The following is a 15,079-nucleotide window of genomic DNA, read 5'->3' as shown; positions in this document are numbered from 1 at the left end:
TGTGTTTTTTTTTCTTGCTGGGCACATATTTAGTCCTTAAATAGTCCCTAAGATTCACTTGTATGTTATATTATGAAAAAAAATATTTGATAGTCACAGCAACTGCGTAGGTGATTAGATGGCAATTAGGTAGCCAGAAACAGTTGTATCTACCCACACAGATATAAAATGAAGGCAGCACTGCTAGAAACAAACTGTAACTTTTCTTCGTCTCAGGCGAGTCGTTGCCATTAGCAACATCCAACCAAATCCTGATCCGCTTCACCTCCAAAGGCCAATCCAGCTCTAGAGGATTCCACCTTGTCTACCAGGGTAAGTGTGTAATACACAGGCAGGCACACAAACAAATCCCCTGTCTTGTTTCTTTTGGATTTGCTGTGTTCTTACAGTCCCAGGTTTACTCCATAATAAATGAGTTTAATTTATAATTGTTTTAAAGGATTTTAAGTGTACTGGAGCATTAACACTAGTATAGTACTGTACATGTGTTGAAAATCATGTGGTATACTTTGTGTTTAATTGTTAATAAGCTGGAAAATATTCAAGTTAAAGAGTTTTATATTTTATATTATTTATTTGGACACACTATGGTGATACAACACTAATAGTGGTGTTTCTAAAGAATAAGCATGTAGTGAGATTTATACAAAGCTCATTTCCAGAAAAGTTTGGATGCTGTGTAAAATGTAAATATAAATATAATGCTTTTTTTTTTTTATTATTCATTATATCTAATACTAACCTTTTAGTTGTAAATAGTACCAAGAAAACATATCAAACACTGAATTTGAGAAATTATTTTTTTGGAACAGTTTTTGGATTTGATGACAGCAACTTATTTTAAAAAAGGAGGGAGAAAGGCTTGATGATGTAAAATAAGAGTAGAAAAAGTCTCATATGGAGGAGGACGAGGGTGGTGCATGGTACAACAAGGCAAAGGACTTTTCAATGGGAGAGTGGGTTTTTTTTTGTGTGTGAGTATATAAAGTTGTTCCTGTAGCGTCATAATTTGAAGCCCCTGATGCCAAAGTGCTCCTGCAGTGTCAATACTGGACGCTGTTGTTCCCAGGGCATCAAATAGTAGCGCACCTGGAGGGTCCAATAGTAACGGCAAAGGGTATCTTTGGCGTCAATACAATACGCCAAAAGGATGTACAAATTGGCACAATTTGACACCTCACGATGTGACCCTGCAGGAAGAGAAAGTAACAACAGTCTGTTTGGAAACTAAGGACACGAATTACTTTAAGTTTTAGCAGTTTTTATATGTATTCCTGTAGGGACGTCCCACTACTGATACCAGTATCCGTTAACTGCACAGTAGATTGATGGGGATTTTATTGTTTCATACTCATACCAGCATCGGGCCGATATTGCCATTATTTATACGGACACGTACTCAGACTCACATCAGTGAGTGGGTAGCCAGAATTGAAAGAATTTAATCAATGGAGGTATTTCAAGATAAGAGTTGATGACAAAAGTAAAGCTGGTTTCAAGCTCTGTTCTGCTAAAGTCTTTAGATACTGCTAGTTGTCCCAATAAATGTGATAGCAACTACAGCTTTACATGAAATCTACCTCATTCTTAAATTTTATCTCAATTTCCCTTTGTAGGGTCTGCAGTACATGTTGTCTGGACGTCTGTGAAAGCCGTGCTTTGCTCGATTTTTTTTTCTCTTTCTATCCTGCATCATTCTTTTTACACAAAGTCCCAACTTTTCTCAAAGTGTTAAGCGAACACATTTTAACGTTTTCAATACTGAAGACCCAAACAGCCTCATGTTTTCTGCAAAATGTCTCAGATATTTGTCTCAGAAATCTAAAATGAATTACCTTAAATGATCCTGTTTCTCTCCGTTTCTCCAAAGCTGTGCCACGAACCAGTGCCACCCAGTGCAGCTCAGTCCCTGAGCCCCGAAATGGCCGCCGTATGGGTAACAACTTTGCCGTAGGTGCAGTGATCCGCTTTGAGTGTACCCCAGGTTATGTGCTTGAGGGATCGAGTGCCATTGAATGTTTGACAGTTCCCAACGCCCTCGCACAATGGAACAGCTCCATACCCAGTTGTATAGGTATACAACTATACATGAATACTCAACACTAAGACATGAACATTCATTGTGTTTTTGTTTTCCGATTTCTTTCTACTTTATTTTTTTTTATCTTTACTTTTGGTCTCTGTCTTTTCCTATTTTACTGCTCTCCTATTTAAAAACTTGATGGTCTCTTTACTCTGAAACAGCTGTAGGTTGCCATCTATTACGGAAAGCGATAAAGAAAGATTCATCCATGTAGCTCACAGGTAGCAAGAGCTGCTGAGGGTCAACCACACAATGAAAGGCACTCGTATATATGGATATGGACCATATGTATATAGTCTCACTCACACAACATACCTGCACTGTCACCAGATGTTTGTATGCGCAAAGTGAACTGGCGAGACATTAGACGATCCTGAGCAGTGTTACATTGTGTTTGGTATAGTGCATGTGTGTGTTTACTCGGCCAGATGGATCAGACTCTGTGTGTTTTTCTCTAGTTATGAATAATCATTTAGTGAATTCAAAATTTGATAATAATGTCGATAATAACTAGATGTACTTTATAATTTTCAAATTTCTTCAAATAAACTTTTTGGTTTGGATTTTTATTTCATGTTTTTTGTTAGATTCTCATGTAATCTCCATTTTGTTTGCGATATTGACACTTGTTTGGAAAGTCCTGCTGTATTTCCTATATTTTTGAGGAAAACCCATTATGGAATTTTAAGCAAGAATATTTTATGGTATCAAATTTAGTGTGTAAATTCATGCATGCTTGTACCGTGTGCTTTTCTCTCCATGCAGCCTGTAACAGTGATTTTTCTCTGTCCTGCAGTTCCGTGTGGAGGGAATCTGACCCATCGAACTGGCACTATCTTATCACCTGGTTTTCCTGAGCCTTATCTCAATAGCCTCAACTGCGTATGGAAGATTACTGTTCCCGAAGGATCAGGAATCCAGGTTTGTTTAACACCCACTGTGTAGTAAGTAGTCTTTCAGTAATAATGCACAGTAAAATAAATAAATATAACTAAATATATAAATAATGGCTACCCACAGTATAGCATTTACAGTTCTATGTGTGCGGAAGAGCTGCTAAATCAGACTATACAGTGGCTCTAAATTTGGCGGATCATTAAGATTGCAAAAGATTGCAGTAGGTCCTTTTGGATCTACCAGTCGCTAATGACCTCTGCGCTGTCCCTGGGCTATTACCTCATCTACCTCAACTGACTGTCCCTGCAGGTCAAATAAATGAGATAGTCCACAGGAGCACATACAGTAGTATGCCGCACTACAAAGCAACATTGAGGTGAAACTTAATATTAACAAGCATGGCAAGCATATATATATATACGTATGTGACTGATAATTATATAGTTTAGCTATAACATATGAGGGTTTCTGTTAAAGTATAAGGGGCACTGTCACCGACTCAGTCGCACCCCTCAATAGAAAACCGTCACTGCCTGTGAAACCAAAATATGACAAGCGAACTGTAGAGGGCTTGCTGCTTTGTGTCTAAACTCACGGCAACTAGTTCATCCTCATCCCCACTTCTCCCGCTCCACCTCATCTCGTTCACACTGTTGTCCTCTTTATCTCTGTCTGTCTTTCTCACTATTGCTCTCCTTCTACCAGCTAGCAGACACACATTAGATTGGAGTGTCACGATCCAGAAGAGAACTTAAAGGAGCGATGTGCCTGGCCGGCACATTTGCTGTGGCTCCCTAATGAAAGATCAATCTGTGATCTGCCTCGTCTCCCCGAGGTGCAGCAGAGCCCCTACCGCCCCTTTAATTGGCTCATATCCGATCTATAACCATCAGAGGCAGAGGAGAGGGCCGAGGAATAGATGTGAAAGGGAACAGAAAGGGACAAAGAGAAGGAATGAAAGGGGTGACATAGAATTCTGAAAAAGTAAATGAGTTTTAGCTAAAGCAGAGAATAAAGCTAAAATATTAAGATAAAATAGATGGCACAGTATAGCCCCTTTCACACTTTAACATATAGGTGCTCTGATAGATCATACTAAGTCAAAGTCTAGCCATCCAGTGCTTCATTATTTTGCTAAACATTTAACAGAAGAGTAACACCCATCATTTGGTTGAACTTTGTCAGAATTCACAATGTAATTTTTTCAGTATTTTGTAAAACGGACTTGGCAGTGGAGCAGTGGAGCCTGTATTTGAGGATTTTGAATAGTATTTAAAATTCTGTGGAGCTGTCATGCAGTTCCCTTAATTACAAATCCAGTGCCCAGTACTTGAACAAAGCCTTCCAAGGGTTTGAAAAAAATAAAAGAATGTAAGTCCAATACTGTATTGGCCAGTGTTTTTTTTGGTAATTTGTTTTTGCTTTGATAAATATGTGTTTTACCATTTATGTTCTTTAAAATATGTACCAAGGAAAACTATGTTATGTGTGAGAGTTCCAGTGCATTCTTACCTTAATCTTCGTTACACTTGATCACTACTGAGGAAAGGACTGTGGACCGGACTGTCATGTTGGCACACAGATATATCATAGTCATCTTAGTTCTTTTCTTTTTTATGATGACTTTTTACCAGGAGTTAACTGTGTCAGAGCCTACACAACTTTTGAAAGTAGGTGAAAGTAGTTAATGCTTATAGTTGTGTAGTTGTGGCCCTTTTTCTATACAAATCGTTAAGTCATGTTCTCATTAATCTTCAACCTCATATATGATTTCCCTACACATACAGACACATACAGGCATCTTTGCTACTGTGCTGTTCGGTAAACCCCATCCTTTTCCTTTTTTCCACTATTTACTAATTATGCTGCTCTTCCATCTCCTCTTTCCCCTGTGTCAGATCCAGGTAATCAGCTTTGTCACGGAGCAGAACTGGGACTCGCTTGAGGTGTTTGATGGTGGAGACAACACTGATACCATGCTCGGCAGCTTCTCAGGTATTAATGCATATGTGTTTGTGCATTTTCAGTGTTTATTTCCACCTCATTCTTAAACATTAAAATATTGATAAATAACTCTTAGACTCCAGGCAACATAATAGCCTAGTGCATTTTCACAGAGCAGCATCTATGACCTGAAACACATATTGTATTTTTTTACAAGCACATGCAGCACTAAAAGTGAGGGCCTCATTTGCCACAGTTGGCACTACAACAGTGCTGAATTAATTTCAGAGTACATAAAGGCAGCTGGGAAAGTATCAAAATTCCAATCTGTTAGAGCTTCCCTTGGCAAATTTGTGGTACATTTCTACAAAGGTTAGCCTTTTCTTTGTGGACTTTGTGGAAGTAAACGTTTTTTCATAGTGCCTGTGTTACTCTGCTCATAGTGGGGATATAGCAAAAGGGAGTTCCCTTTTTGTTTGTGCTTGGAACCAGACCAAAAGTAAATATTAGATGTACCCTAAAGTAAAGACATAAAACAGAAATGTGACGCTCAGAAATTAGTTATGAAGACACCGATTTTAGGTTGTACCTGTAAAACATTGGATATTGTTTGTTTTCTAAAGTATATTATTGTTTTCATTCATTATCAGCTCAATATATATCCATAAACTGATATAATAAAATGCTGCTCTGTTTCTCGTTAGAAGTAAATAGGTCAGACTGTTTTGGACCTACTTTACCAAAAATTGTAATGCACAGGTGTTTTCTTCATGCATGCACAGACATAAATCTTAAATGTGGAAATGTAAAAAAAGGTTGATATAGTAAGTTATAGTCGATCTATGCGGGATATGGAATCACTAAACTCCCATATTAATCTTCTCCCCAAGGTACCACAGTCCCAGCTCTCCTCAACAGCACCTCCAATCAACTCTACCTCCACTTTTTCTCTGATATTAGCGTGTCTGCAGCAGGATTCAGGTTGGAATACAAAAGTAAGTGAAAAAACAGATCCTAATACTTGAGTACTAACACCCTGACAACAAATATTAAATCAAAAAGAGTTACGTTTCTTACGAAGACCTGCTGGTTGTGTTTTTCTTCAGGATCAAATAAACGTAGTGAAATGTTTATTCATGTTATACATTTTAATTTGCCATTTTATTTGTGTTCTTTATAATATTTCTGTATAATAATGTTGTCTCTTTTATCTGTTCTTTACCTCTTAAGCGGTGTCTCTGACTAACTGTCCAGAGCCTGTGGTTCCTATGAATGGTATTAAGGTTGGGGACCGACTTCAGATGAATAATGTGGTGTCTTTCCAATGTGAACCTGGATACACGCTACAGGTAACATCTACTAACTTCACATAGTTGGTCAAATTGACCAAACAGCCACAATGATGCTCAAACCTTTCTTGCTTTTGTCAGTATCACTCCTGTCTATTTTCCCTTTCCCTTTCCCTATTTTCTAAAGCAGAGGTCAGATTTTACACTAGTCGATCACCAAAGTGTAAGAATAAAAAAATGGGGTAGACTGGATGGACTGAAACATGTTACTGGATGCTCTGAAAATTGTCTGTGGTTTTATAGATAGTCATTAATCAAATACACTATCGAAAAATATACTATTAAATGCTTTACAAAGGCTGGGTGGGTATCTAAACAGCCATTCTTTATTTGCTGGCTATAATTTATAGGTTATAATGCTAATGCTAGTCTGACTCTATTGTTCACATCCTCCAGTGCTTCCACAGTTATCATCTCTGCTTCCAGAGACAGATGGTGGCTTCTGTGGCACATACCGGATGCAGTTATTCACACAGCTTCTTCACTCTACAGTACACATCAGGGCTGTGTGTTCTCACCAGTTCTCATTCACTTACCTCACCTAGAAATGCCAGGTTTAGTCTGTGTCAGTTACTTCACATAGGTTTTACTCAACATCTGTTTTGTAAACCTGTAGATCTTAGTCCAATGGCCATCATGACATGTTCTGATAAAATATAATGTGATAGTGCTACAGTAATAAGAAATTAACCAAAATAATTACAATACATTGGGGGAATATGTAAATATGTACGTTAATTTATTATATAAATACACATTGGTCATCCTGAGCTTCATGAAAGAGAATATGGACCAATTTTTAATTTTTTAATTTTTAATGGACCATTTTCTCTAGATAAGCAAATTAAATAAAGTTTTGCTTCATAATTGGAATCAAGTAAATGGCCACAATATTGCTTTTCCCATTTTGTTTGCAGTATTCACATTATCAGTGGCAATTATGTGAGTTTACCCAGCATGAGTAAATGAAGTGACAATTACCGTGTTAAAAATCGCAAAAATCACCCAAAATACTGTACCCAGTCTGACAACAGATGCCTCTCCACTGCTTTGCATCACACTTGTTGCTTTCTTACATGCTTTATAACTTACCTACTACAAGTTCTATTCCATTCTAAATAATCTCCCTCAAGCTTGAAATAATCTGAAGTCATTAGAAGCAATTTTAGACGTACTCCTCAATCAGTGAGATGTATGTAAAAGAGTGCACTCTAATAGTTCAAAAGACCACTGCATCGTCTTGGTCTCCACTTATGGCTCATTACACTGGGTGCCAAGCTTTCTCTGACTATGACTGTAAACACATTTTCCAAAAGGTCAGCTGACAATAGTGCATTATGTTCTAACGTCAGAGAATTCAAAATAAATTATCCGTTTGTTTTTTTTTATCTTTCTAAAAAGTTTGCTTTGGAAGTCAACTCTAGAGCACTCAGAAAAAAAAGGCTGTTGTATTGCATATTTTGGCAGAACTACAATAAATGTGCACTTCTCTCTAATCGTTCTGTTTCTCTCTCTGTCTGATCATTTTAATATGCCTGTGATGCTCCCTCTCTATTGTTCTGTCACTTCAGATGGATTTAGTCATTTAGTTGCCACATGAAATCATGTGGAGAGAGGCAGCAGGTTCTGATAATTAGACCAACAGATGAGTGACAGTGGGGAGAACAAAGGAATTAATCGCCTGCTCTTTGTTTCACTTTTTGCCTTTCTGTTTGTGTGTTTGCAAACATTGGTGCATGGATGCCCTGTGTAGGGGAACTCTCATATCACTTGTATGCCTGGAACTGTTAGACGATGGAACTACCCACCTCCTCTCTGCATAGGTAAAAATGTGTTTTTTTTCACCCCATGACTCTGTTTTCTTGACACTTTGTTCCTAATATTCTTTGAAGATTCTTGCTGATCTCACTAAATGATTATTCCAAACAGACTATGCAGTACTTTAGACCAAGGTTCCACTGCAAAGTGTTATATTATACTATATTTTCACCATCATTAGCCTTTGAATAAATGCAGGATTGTATTACCAAATTATCCATTCATCCATCCATTATTTGTAACTGCTTATCCTGTTTAGGGTCTCGGGGGTACTGGAACCTTTACCTTTGAGCGCTAACCACTCCACTATGGTGCTGCCTGATTACCATATTAGCACATACTTATGTACTCAATACTGTTGAGTTTGCAGAATAAAGCAAAAACTATATTTCACTAGTTTTTGTGTAATACCTTTCACTTTTAAAATACATTTAGTGTTTCTATCTTGAAAGCTAAGCATGTGAGCTGAATGAACTTCGATCAGGTTCCTTCTCCACCTTGTCTTCTGTCTGTGAAAGTGCCTTGACAAACGGGTTCCACTTATTGGAACTACCTGCTATTGCCTAATTAGTTCCATCTCAGACTGTGATTGGTTGAAGTCGAAGGAAGATTCATAGTGTTCACAGGGATCAGCAGTTTCCAGATTACCTCAGGCTTTTTGCTTCCACAGGACAACACTTAACCCTTTACTTATACCTTGCAGTAAAATAACGGTAGAGCACTTTGATTTTCTCTGTGTCTCCCCCCCCCCCTTCTCCCCATTTGTCCCATTTATTTCTTAGTGTGCTTGTATATATTTGTTTTTTTTTTTTCTTTACAGTCCCCTTCTCGCTACTTCTTTTTGTGTTATCTTCAGCATCCTTTCATCTTTTTAATTTTGGTGTCATAAGCTTCCACTCGTTTCATCTTAATTCTATGTTCTCTTCCACTTATTATGTTCATACCTTTTTTTTAATTTCACCTCTTTACTGGCTCTTTTAAGTCCTGGATTTCAGTTGAGGAAACATCGATCTATCAGGGGTTTGAGATGAAAGGAGAAGGATAAAGAGCAGAAAAGATACAGTATATGGTCAATTCATATCACAACAAGAAGAAGCCGAGCTCCAAAGTCCTTTAATAGTGATCTAAATTGCCCTATTGATGAGATACTGCCTCTTTATGTTTAGTTTAAACTATTCTTTTATGAAAAACGTATGTAGGGGAATGTTGAGGGATGTAGAGGAATGAGGCAGTGTGTATTTAGGAGCATTTTCCTAAGAACACACTTGAGGACACCAACTTGCAATTAAAAATAATCTTACTCAACTTCAAGCTACCTTTAAGCAATGCAAAACTATATAAAAGATCAGTGTGGGTTCAGTTTATAGCCTCCAACTTGAGCATTAAAGGTTTTGGTATTTAGGTTTAAATTGACAAAATATTCCACATGTGCATTGTACATTATTCATGTATAAAGTAGTTTAACTAAAAAATGGACTAGGTCACACTGTATTACACTTTTTTCTCATATATTGTCAGAAAGCTCAACTAGCAGTGTAGCTGTTCAAGGGTCCCACTACCAGCAAACAAAAAACTACTCTAAACCTTATGTGTAATATTGTTGAGTGTCAATGATTAAAGATGCTGATGAATGATTTTTCCACCCTCTGTCAGCGCAATGTGGTGGAATCCGTGAGGAGATGGAAGGCATGATTCTCAGTCCTGGTTTCCCTGGCAACTACCCTAGCAACAGTGATTGCACCTGGAGAATCTACCTGCCAGTTGGTTATGGTGAGCATCATAAGAGGTTCTTACAGGATAGTACACTTTGTCATTTTCAGACTTAAGGACCTTCATTTATACACTGTGCAGGTCTGGATTGTGGCATGACATTTGAAGTGTGGATACACCTGGTTAAATCAATTTTGAGCACGTGGAATTCTAGTATTTCAAGAAGAGAGTGGCATTTTTGTTTCAATGTCATTTCTTGTTTTTTCTTTTCTCAGGAGCCCACATTCAGTTCCTAAACTTCTCCACTGAGGCCAACCATGATTTTCTAGAGATACGCAATGGGCCCCTTGATACAAGTGCCGTGATTGGCCGATTTAGTGGCCAGGATATTCCATCCTCCCTTCTCACCACATCCCATGAGACTACAGTATATTTCCACAGTGACCATTCGCAGAATAAACCGGGTTTCAGGTTTGAGTACCAAGGTAAAATTTTAATGATTATCTGTTACAAACTGTTGTCAGAGCTCTTAGTAAAACATGCAAAATATTGGAACAGGAAGCCTCAGGACTGTATTTACAAAAAAGAAATGGTAATGGACATACTCTGAATGTAAAAGTATTTTTTTATAAATTAATATGAGCACAGAATCACTTTAAGAAGTCACCAATTGGTAGATCATAATCTGTGAGTGTTAGCTTTTGTTCTTTATGCTCACTTATTTACGTTCACTTGTGTGTGAGGTGTAGAAGTGTACGCTTGAAAAAGCTGAAACATAACTGAATTAGCCCTAAAAGGGTCTCTGTCAAACTAATCATCCCACACAGCCAGTAAATTCCTCAAATCTGTAAAACTCTGTCCATCTGGAATGTTTTCAGACCGCTTTCAATTTTTTGAATTTTGATATATTGCAGCCTCATACTACAGTTATTTAAATTCTATTTTTTCTCTTTAATCTACACTAAGTACCCCATAATGACACAGAGAAAAAAGAACTTTAGAAATGTCTTTAAAAACAAAAACAAAAAACTGAAATATCACATGTACAAAAGTATTTAGACTCTTTGCTCTGTACTTTGTTGAAGCACCTTTGGCAACAATTACCTTGAGTCTTTTGGGGTATGAATCCACAAGTTATGCACTTCTGCACTTGGGGATTTACTGCCATTGTTCTTTGCAAATCTTCTTAACCTCAGTCAGGTTGGATGGGAACCTTTAGTGGCAGCCATTTTTAGGTCTCTCCAGACATGTTATCTGGGTTAACAAGGTCCGTATCAGGTGTTCGGGAACCAGGGCGACCTGATAAGAAGTTGGCAACTGGAACAAGCGTAAGACATTCATAGACAAGAGTTGAGAATGTTACTATACAAGTAATCTAAGCAGGAGGGGTTACATACGGAGGAACTGATGGATACTTAGAAACCTAACAGCTAGACTAACATAGAAACAACTAGTAGGTCAGTGTCCTAATATTCGCAAGAAGCACCTGCTATCACAACTAAATATGGATGACGTAAAACATAAATCCTGAGGCAAGGGGAAGCCAGGACGATATGTCTGGAGAGAAATATCATCAACACCCTTACAGATTGGGTTCCAATCCCCATTGACAAGTCCAGCGAGCTTAATGCAAGAGCAGCTGACCTGACACTGAAGACCATGACTAAGATTATGACTAAGATGGACACCTGGAAACTCCATGGCCAGTAACTAAGACTAATTGAATTGCCTTCCGAAAGTCTGCTAAAAAGTATAAATCCAGAGAGATTGGAGGCCATGATCATGACAACACAGAGAGGCTTTTAGAATTGCAAAAAGGGGAAAGGAGTACCTAAGAAGTTCAACAAACTGTCGATACGTGAGACCTTGTAGACTACCAATTGAAAACATGGGAAAGTGGCTCCAGCAAATTCCAGGAACATGTGAGATCTTTGTCGAGAAGAGTGCAGTCCTGGGCTGTGTTCGAATCACCCCCTACTCACTCATTCCCTAGTCCCTATATAATGCACACTAAGTAGTTCACTCAAACGTGAGCAGTCAATTGACATTATAGACAATTATATAATAGATACTTATTCTATAGTATACTATAGTATTCGCTGTCATGCTGCCTCTTCACTAACAGCTTCACTAACAACTAATTTTCTCATTTCAAAAGTGGGGAGTATTGACTTTGAGGATTGTTAGCAGAAAGTAGTGTACATGCTATGCGTACTACAGTTAAGTGTTTCATTTTGGGATTATATATATATATGTGTATATATATATATATATATATATATATATATACACACACACACACACACGCACACATATATGTATGTGTGTATGTATGTATGTATACACACACTGTTATAATATATTTAGTTATTGTCTTCAAATGCAGCAGGAACTCAAAGTTAGCATTTTGTGATTCAGCAAACAAGTGGGCAAATGGAAAGTAGAATTGTGCATTTACATTATTATGTGTACATTAGCATATAAATCAAGCATTATATTTGGAAATTAGACCCCTTTTGCTGAATTTGCATGTGTTATCTCTTACAAAAGGAATCTTTGATCCATAGAAATGAAATTTTTCGGTAATATTTATATCCTGGCTCCTGAAGGCTTAATGCCTGCTCTGCTTGCGTAAAAGCGGAGACAATAAAAAAACAAAAATGAGAATTATGTACACACACTGCGTTTGATGATCGCAATTGTTTTTCCTCAAACTGTCTAAGATGGAGGTCAAAGCAGTAGGAGTGAGGGCTCAAGCAGGACAAATGACACAGAGATGAAGAAGGGGAATTAAAACATTTTCTGTTCTACTGAACATGACTGTTTTCTGCAAAAAAAAAAAAAGGGTTAAGGAAAATCAGTGGTGGTTAATATTCTTTGGCAGCACAAAAAATCTTGCAAGTCAAGTGATCAACCGCTATAGGTGGCCATGGCGATCTCTAATCAAGCTCTGTAGGTATTGAAGCAATACTTTCCCTGAGCTACTTTCCTGAGATTATTACATAGGAATTCAGTTCTAACAGTAACTGTTTCACTGTCAAGAGCTCTGCCCGACTGTTTAAACCTCTTTAAAATGGTTTAAGTGGTTAAATTATTTGATCTAATTGCTCTTCTTCTTTCTTCAGCCTACGAGCTACAGGAGTGCCCTGATCCAGAACCTTTCCGTTATGGAGTGGTTGTGGGTGCTGGCTACAATGTAGGCCAGTCGATTTCTTTTGAATGTCTGCCTGGGTATCAGCTAATGGGACATTCTATCCTTACTTGTGAACATGGCACCACCCGCAACTGGGATCACCCTTTCCCTCGCTGCGAAGGTAAGACTATTGGTATTATTTACAAATGACCAACTAAACTGTGTCATGACTGCAGAACTACCATCCATGCTTTCTCTTCCTGTTGAGAACATATTGAGCAATTAGATCATTAGGGTGAAGGAGGGCCATGAAGATAATGATTATCTATTATGAATAATGCAATTAAACAGAATTATCATCCCCCATTAATGAGACAAAGTCTTGCTCAATGAAAACCAGTACTCTGCTAAACAAGAATTGAGACAAAAGATGAATAAAATGGGCTAAATTGAAAAAAGAAAAGTAATGGTCACTGTTTATTTTGCCTTGTCCTTGACCCACATTCTCACGCTCTATCTGTTGATTATTTATTAAGGCAGACAACATAACAGAGGAAGGTTATGACTGTGACAGTAGCACTTTGAATGGGCAAGCAAGGAAATAAATGGGAGTTTGAGAAGAAGCAACAGAACGAAAGGGCTCAGGGGACAGCTATTTTTTCTTTGGATAGGCTGTTGCAATATTCAGGCAAAGTTTTGAGCCTGAAAGATATTGCAAAAGAACTTTATATGAGTATACCTATATGTGTGTCATGTGCGTGCATGCGTGAGTGGGGGGTGGTTCACAGGTGTACATATAATATTTCCATCAGTAATTAACTTTGTTGTACATTGACATTGTTTTAGTGCAATACAGTATGTGTGAAGTGCCATCATCTGTGTTTGTGCATTCATTCGTTGCTTTGTCTGCATGTGTGTGTTTGTCATGTACTTTTTTTTTTCATAGAATATGCCCATCCTGTTATATATTGGTATGCATGTACTGTATGGGCAGGCACATGCATGTTGCTATCCAAAATTGACCAGAAGAAGGTAGACTGATGATTTCTGACTGTGAATGTAATTGGTTTGGCTTCAAGGATGTGACCTGGTGTGAGGAAGAGCAGAAGATGAACTGACTCGAGATACTAGTTCTTTAATGGAATAAATATACCACAAACAGACACACACCAATGTGCAACTGACTGATTGCCGTATTAAATTTAGACTAACTGCAAATGGATTTTCCCTGTTTATTTCACATTTTGAGATTAGTCAGTCAGTTGGAATCCAGTCCCCATTCAGAATGAGAAAATCCAAATTTTGCAGACATTTCCAGCATGCAGACACTTACATACAACGTCCAATACATACATTAGTAGCTTTACGTAAGAGTAAATGTATTGACCTTTGTAGCACATCTCCTATCAACTTATATATGTAGCCATTATTACATAGCAGTAAACTATGTTGTTACACCTTTACTTGACCCCATACAGCTCAGTACACCTTGCTCTTCTCTCTCTGTCTGTCACTCCAATGTTTACATAGCTTTACCGAGGGAGATATGACACATTGATTTTTTTACCTTGGCTTACTTTGGCTCGCTTACCTTCTAGCTTGCCATTGTAATCACAACACAATACATGTATAAAATGGTTTCTGTTTGCTAAACTTTCTGTTTTGTCTCCACATTCATTATTTTTTTACCATATTAATATGTAATTATAAACAGGAGGGGTAGCGGTGGTTCATAGGTGTAAACATGAATAATGTTGTTCAAAGTGATATTTGTGAATGATTAACTTGAAAATGCAGCTTAGCTGAACTTTGTTTATATAAGTAAGATCCCTGGCAATAAAATGTGCAGACAAAATAAGTAAATTAATTAAAAGAAGTAGAAACAGAAGGAAGGATCTGATCACATCAAGCCAAAAAGCACCTACATTCCACAAGACAGAGCTGGGAAAAAAATAAAAATACAAAATCAATACAAAAATATATGCAACTTCTAAAATTGGTATGATGAGATCCACAAGTGAACAATTATCACTCTATTAAATGTTTTGAATCTATAGACACACAAAATGTACTTATTGTTGTATAGTAATGTTGCAGAGTGGTGTATCCTGCCTCACAAAACAATTTAACAATCAACCCTGGCTA

General features: G+C 37.6%; 1 protein-coding gene across 2 annotated transcripts in view; it reads left to right on the top strand.

The window, feature by feature from the left end:
- The window catches only part of csmd2 (CUB and Sushi multiple domains 2), a 244,172-nt gene that overhangs the window by 180,028 nt on the left and 49,065 nt on the right, over positions 1-15,079 (top strand). For both annotated transcript variants that reach the window (XR_010914488.1, XM_067505569.1), the window contains exons 34-43: positions 217-312; positions 1,871-2,074; positions 2,880-3,004; positions 4,879-4,975; positions 5,815-5,919; positions 6,155-6,273; positions 8,027-8,096; positions 9,745-9,861; positions 10,077-10,286; positions 12,927-13,115. Coding sequence is in view for 1 of the 2 variants with exons in the window: in XM_067505569.1 (XP_067361670.1) it covers positions 217-312; positions 1,871-2,074; positions 2,880-3,004; positions 4,879-4,975; positions 5,815-5,919; positions 6,155-6,273; positions 8,027-8,096; positions 9,745-9,861; positions 10,077-10,286; positions 12,927-13,115 (1,332 nt within the window). In the remaining variant the exon portion in view is untranslated. The remainder of the gene's footprint in view (positions 1-216; positions 313-1,870; positions 2,075-2,879; positions 3,005-4,878; positions 4,976-5,814; positions 5,920-6,154; positions 6,274-8,026; positions 8,097-9,744; positions 9,862-10,076; positions 10,287-12,926; positions 13,116-15,079) is intronic.

This window comes from Channa argus, chromosome 1 (genome assembly GCF_033026475.1).
Source record: "Channa argus isolate prfri chromosome 1, Channa argus male v1.0, whole genome shotgun sequence".
NCBI classification, from domain to species: Eukaryota; Metazoa; Chordata; class Actinopteri; order Anabantiformes; family Channidae; genus Channa; species Channa argus.
The sequence above is the reverse complement of the archived record's forward strand: the minus strand, read 5'-3'. Positions and strand labels throughout refer to the sequence as shown.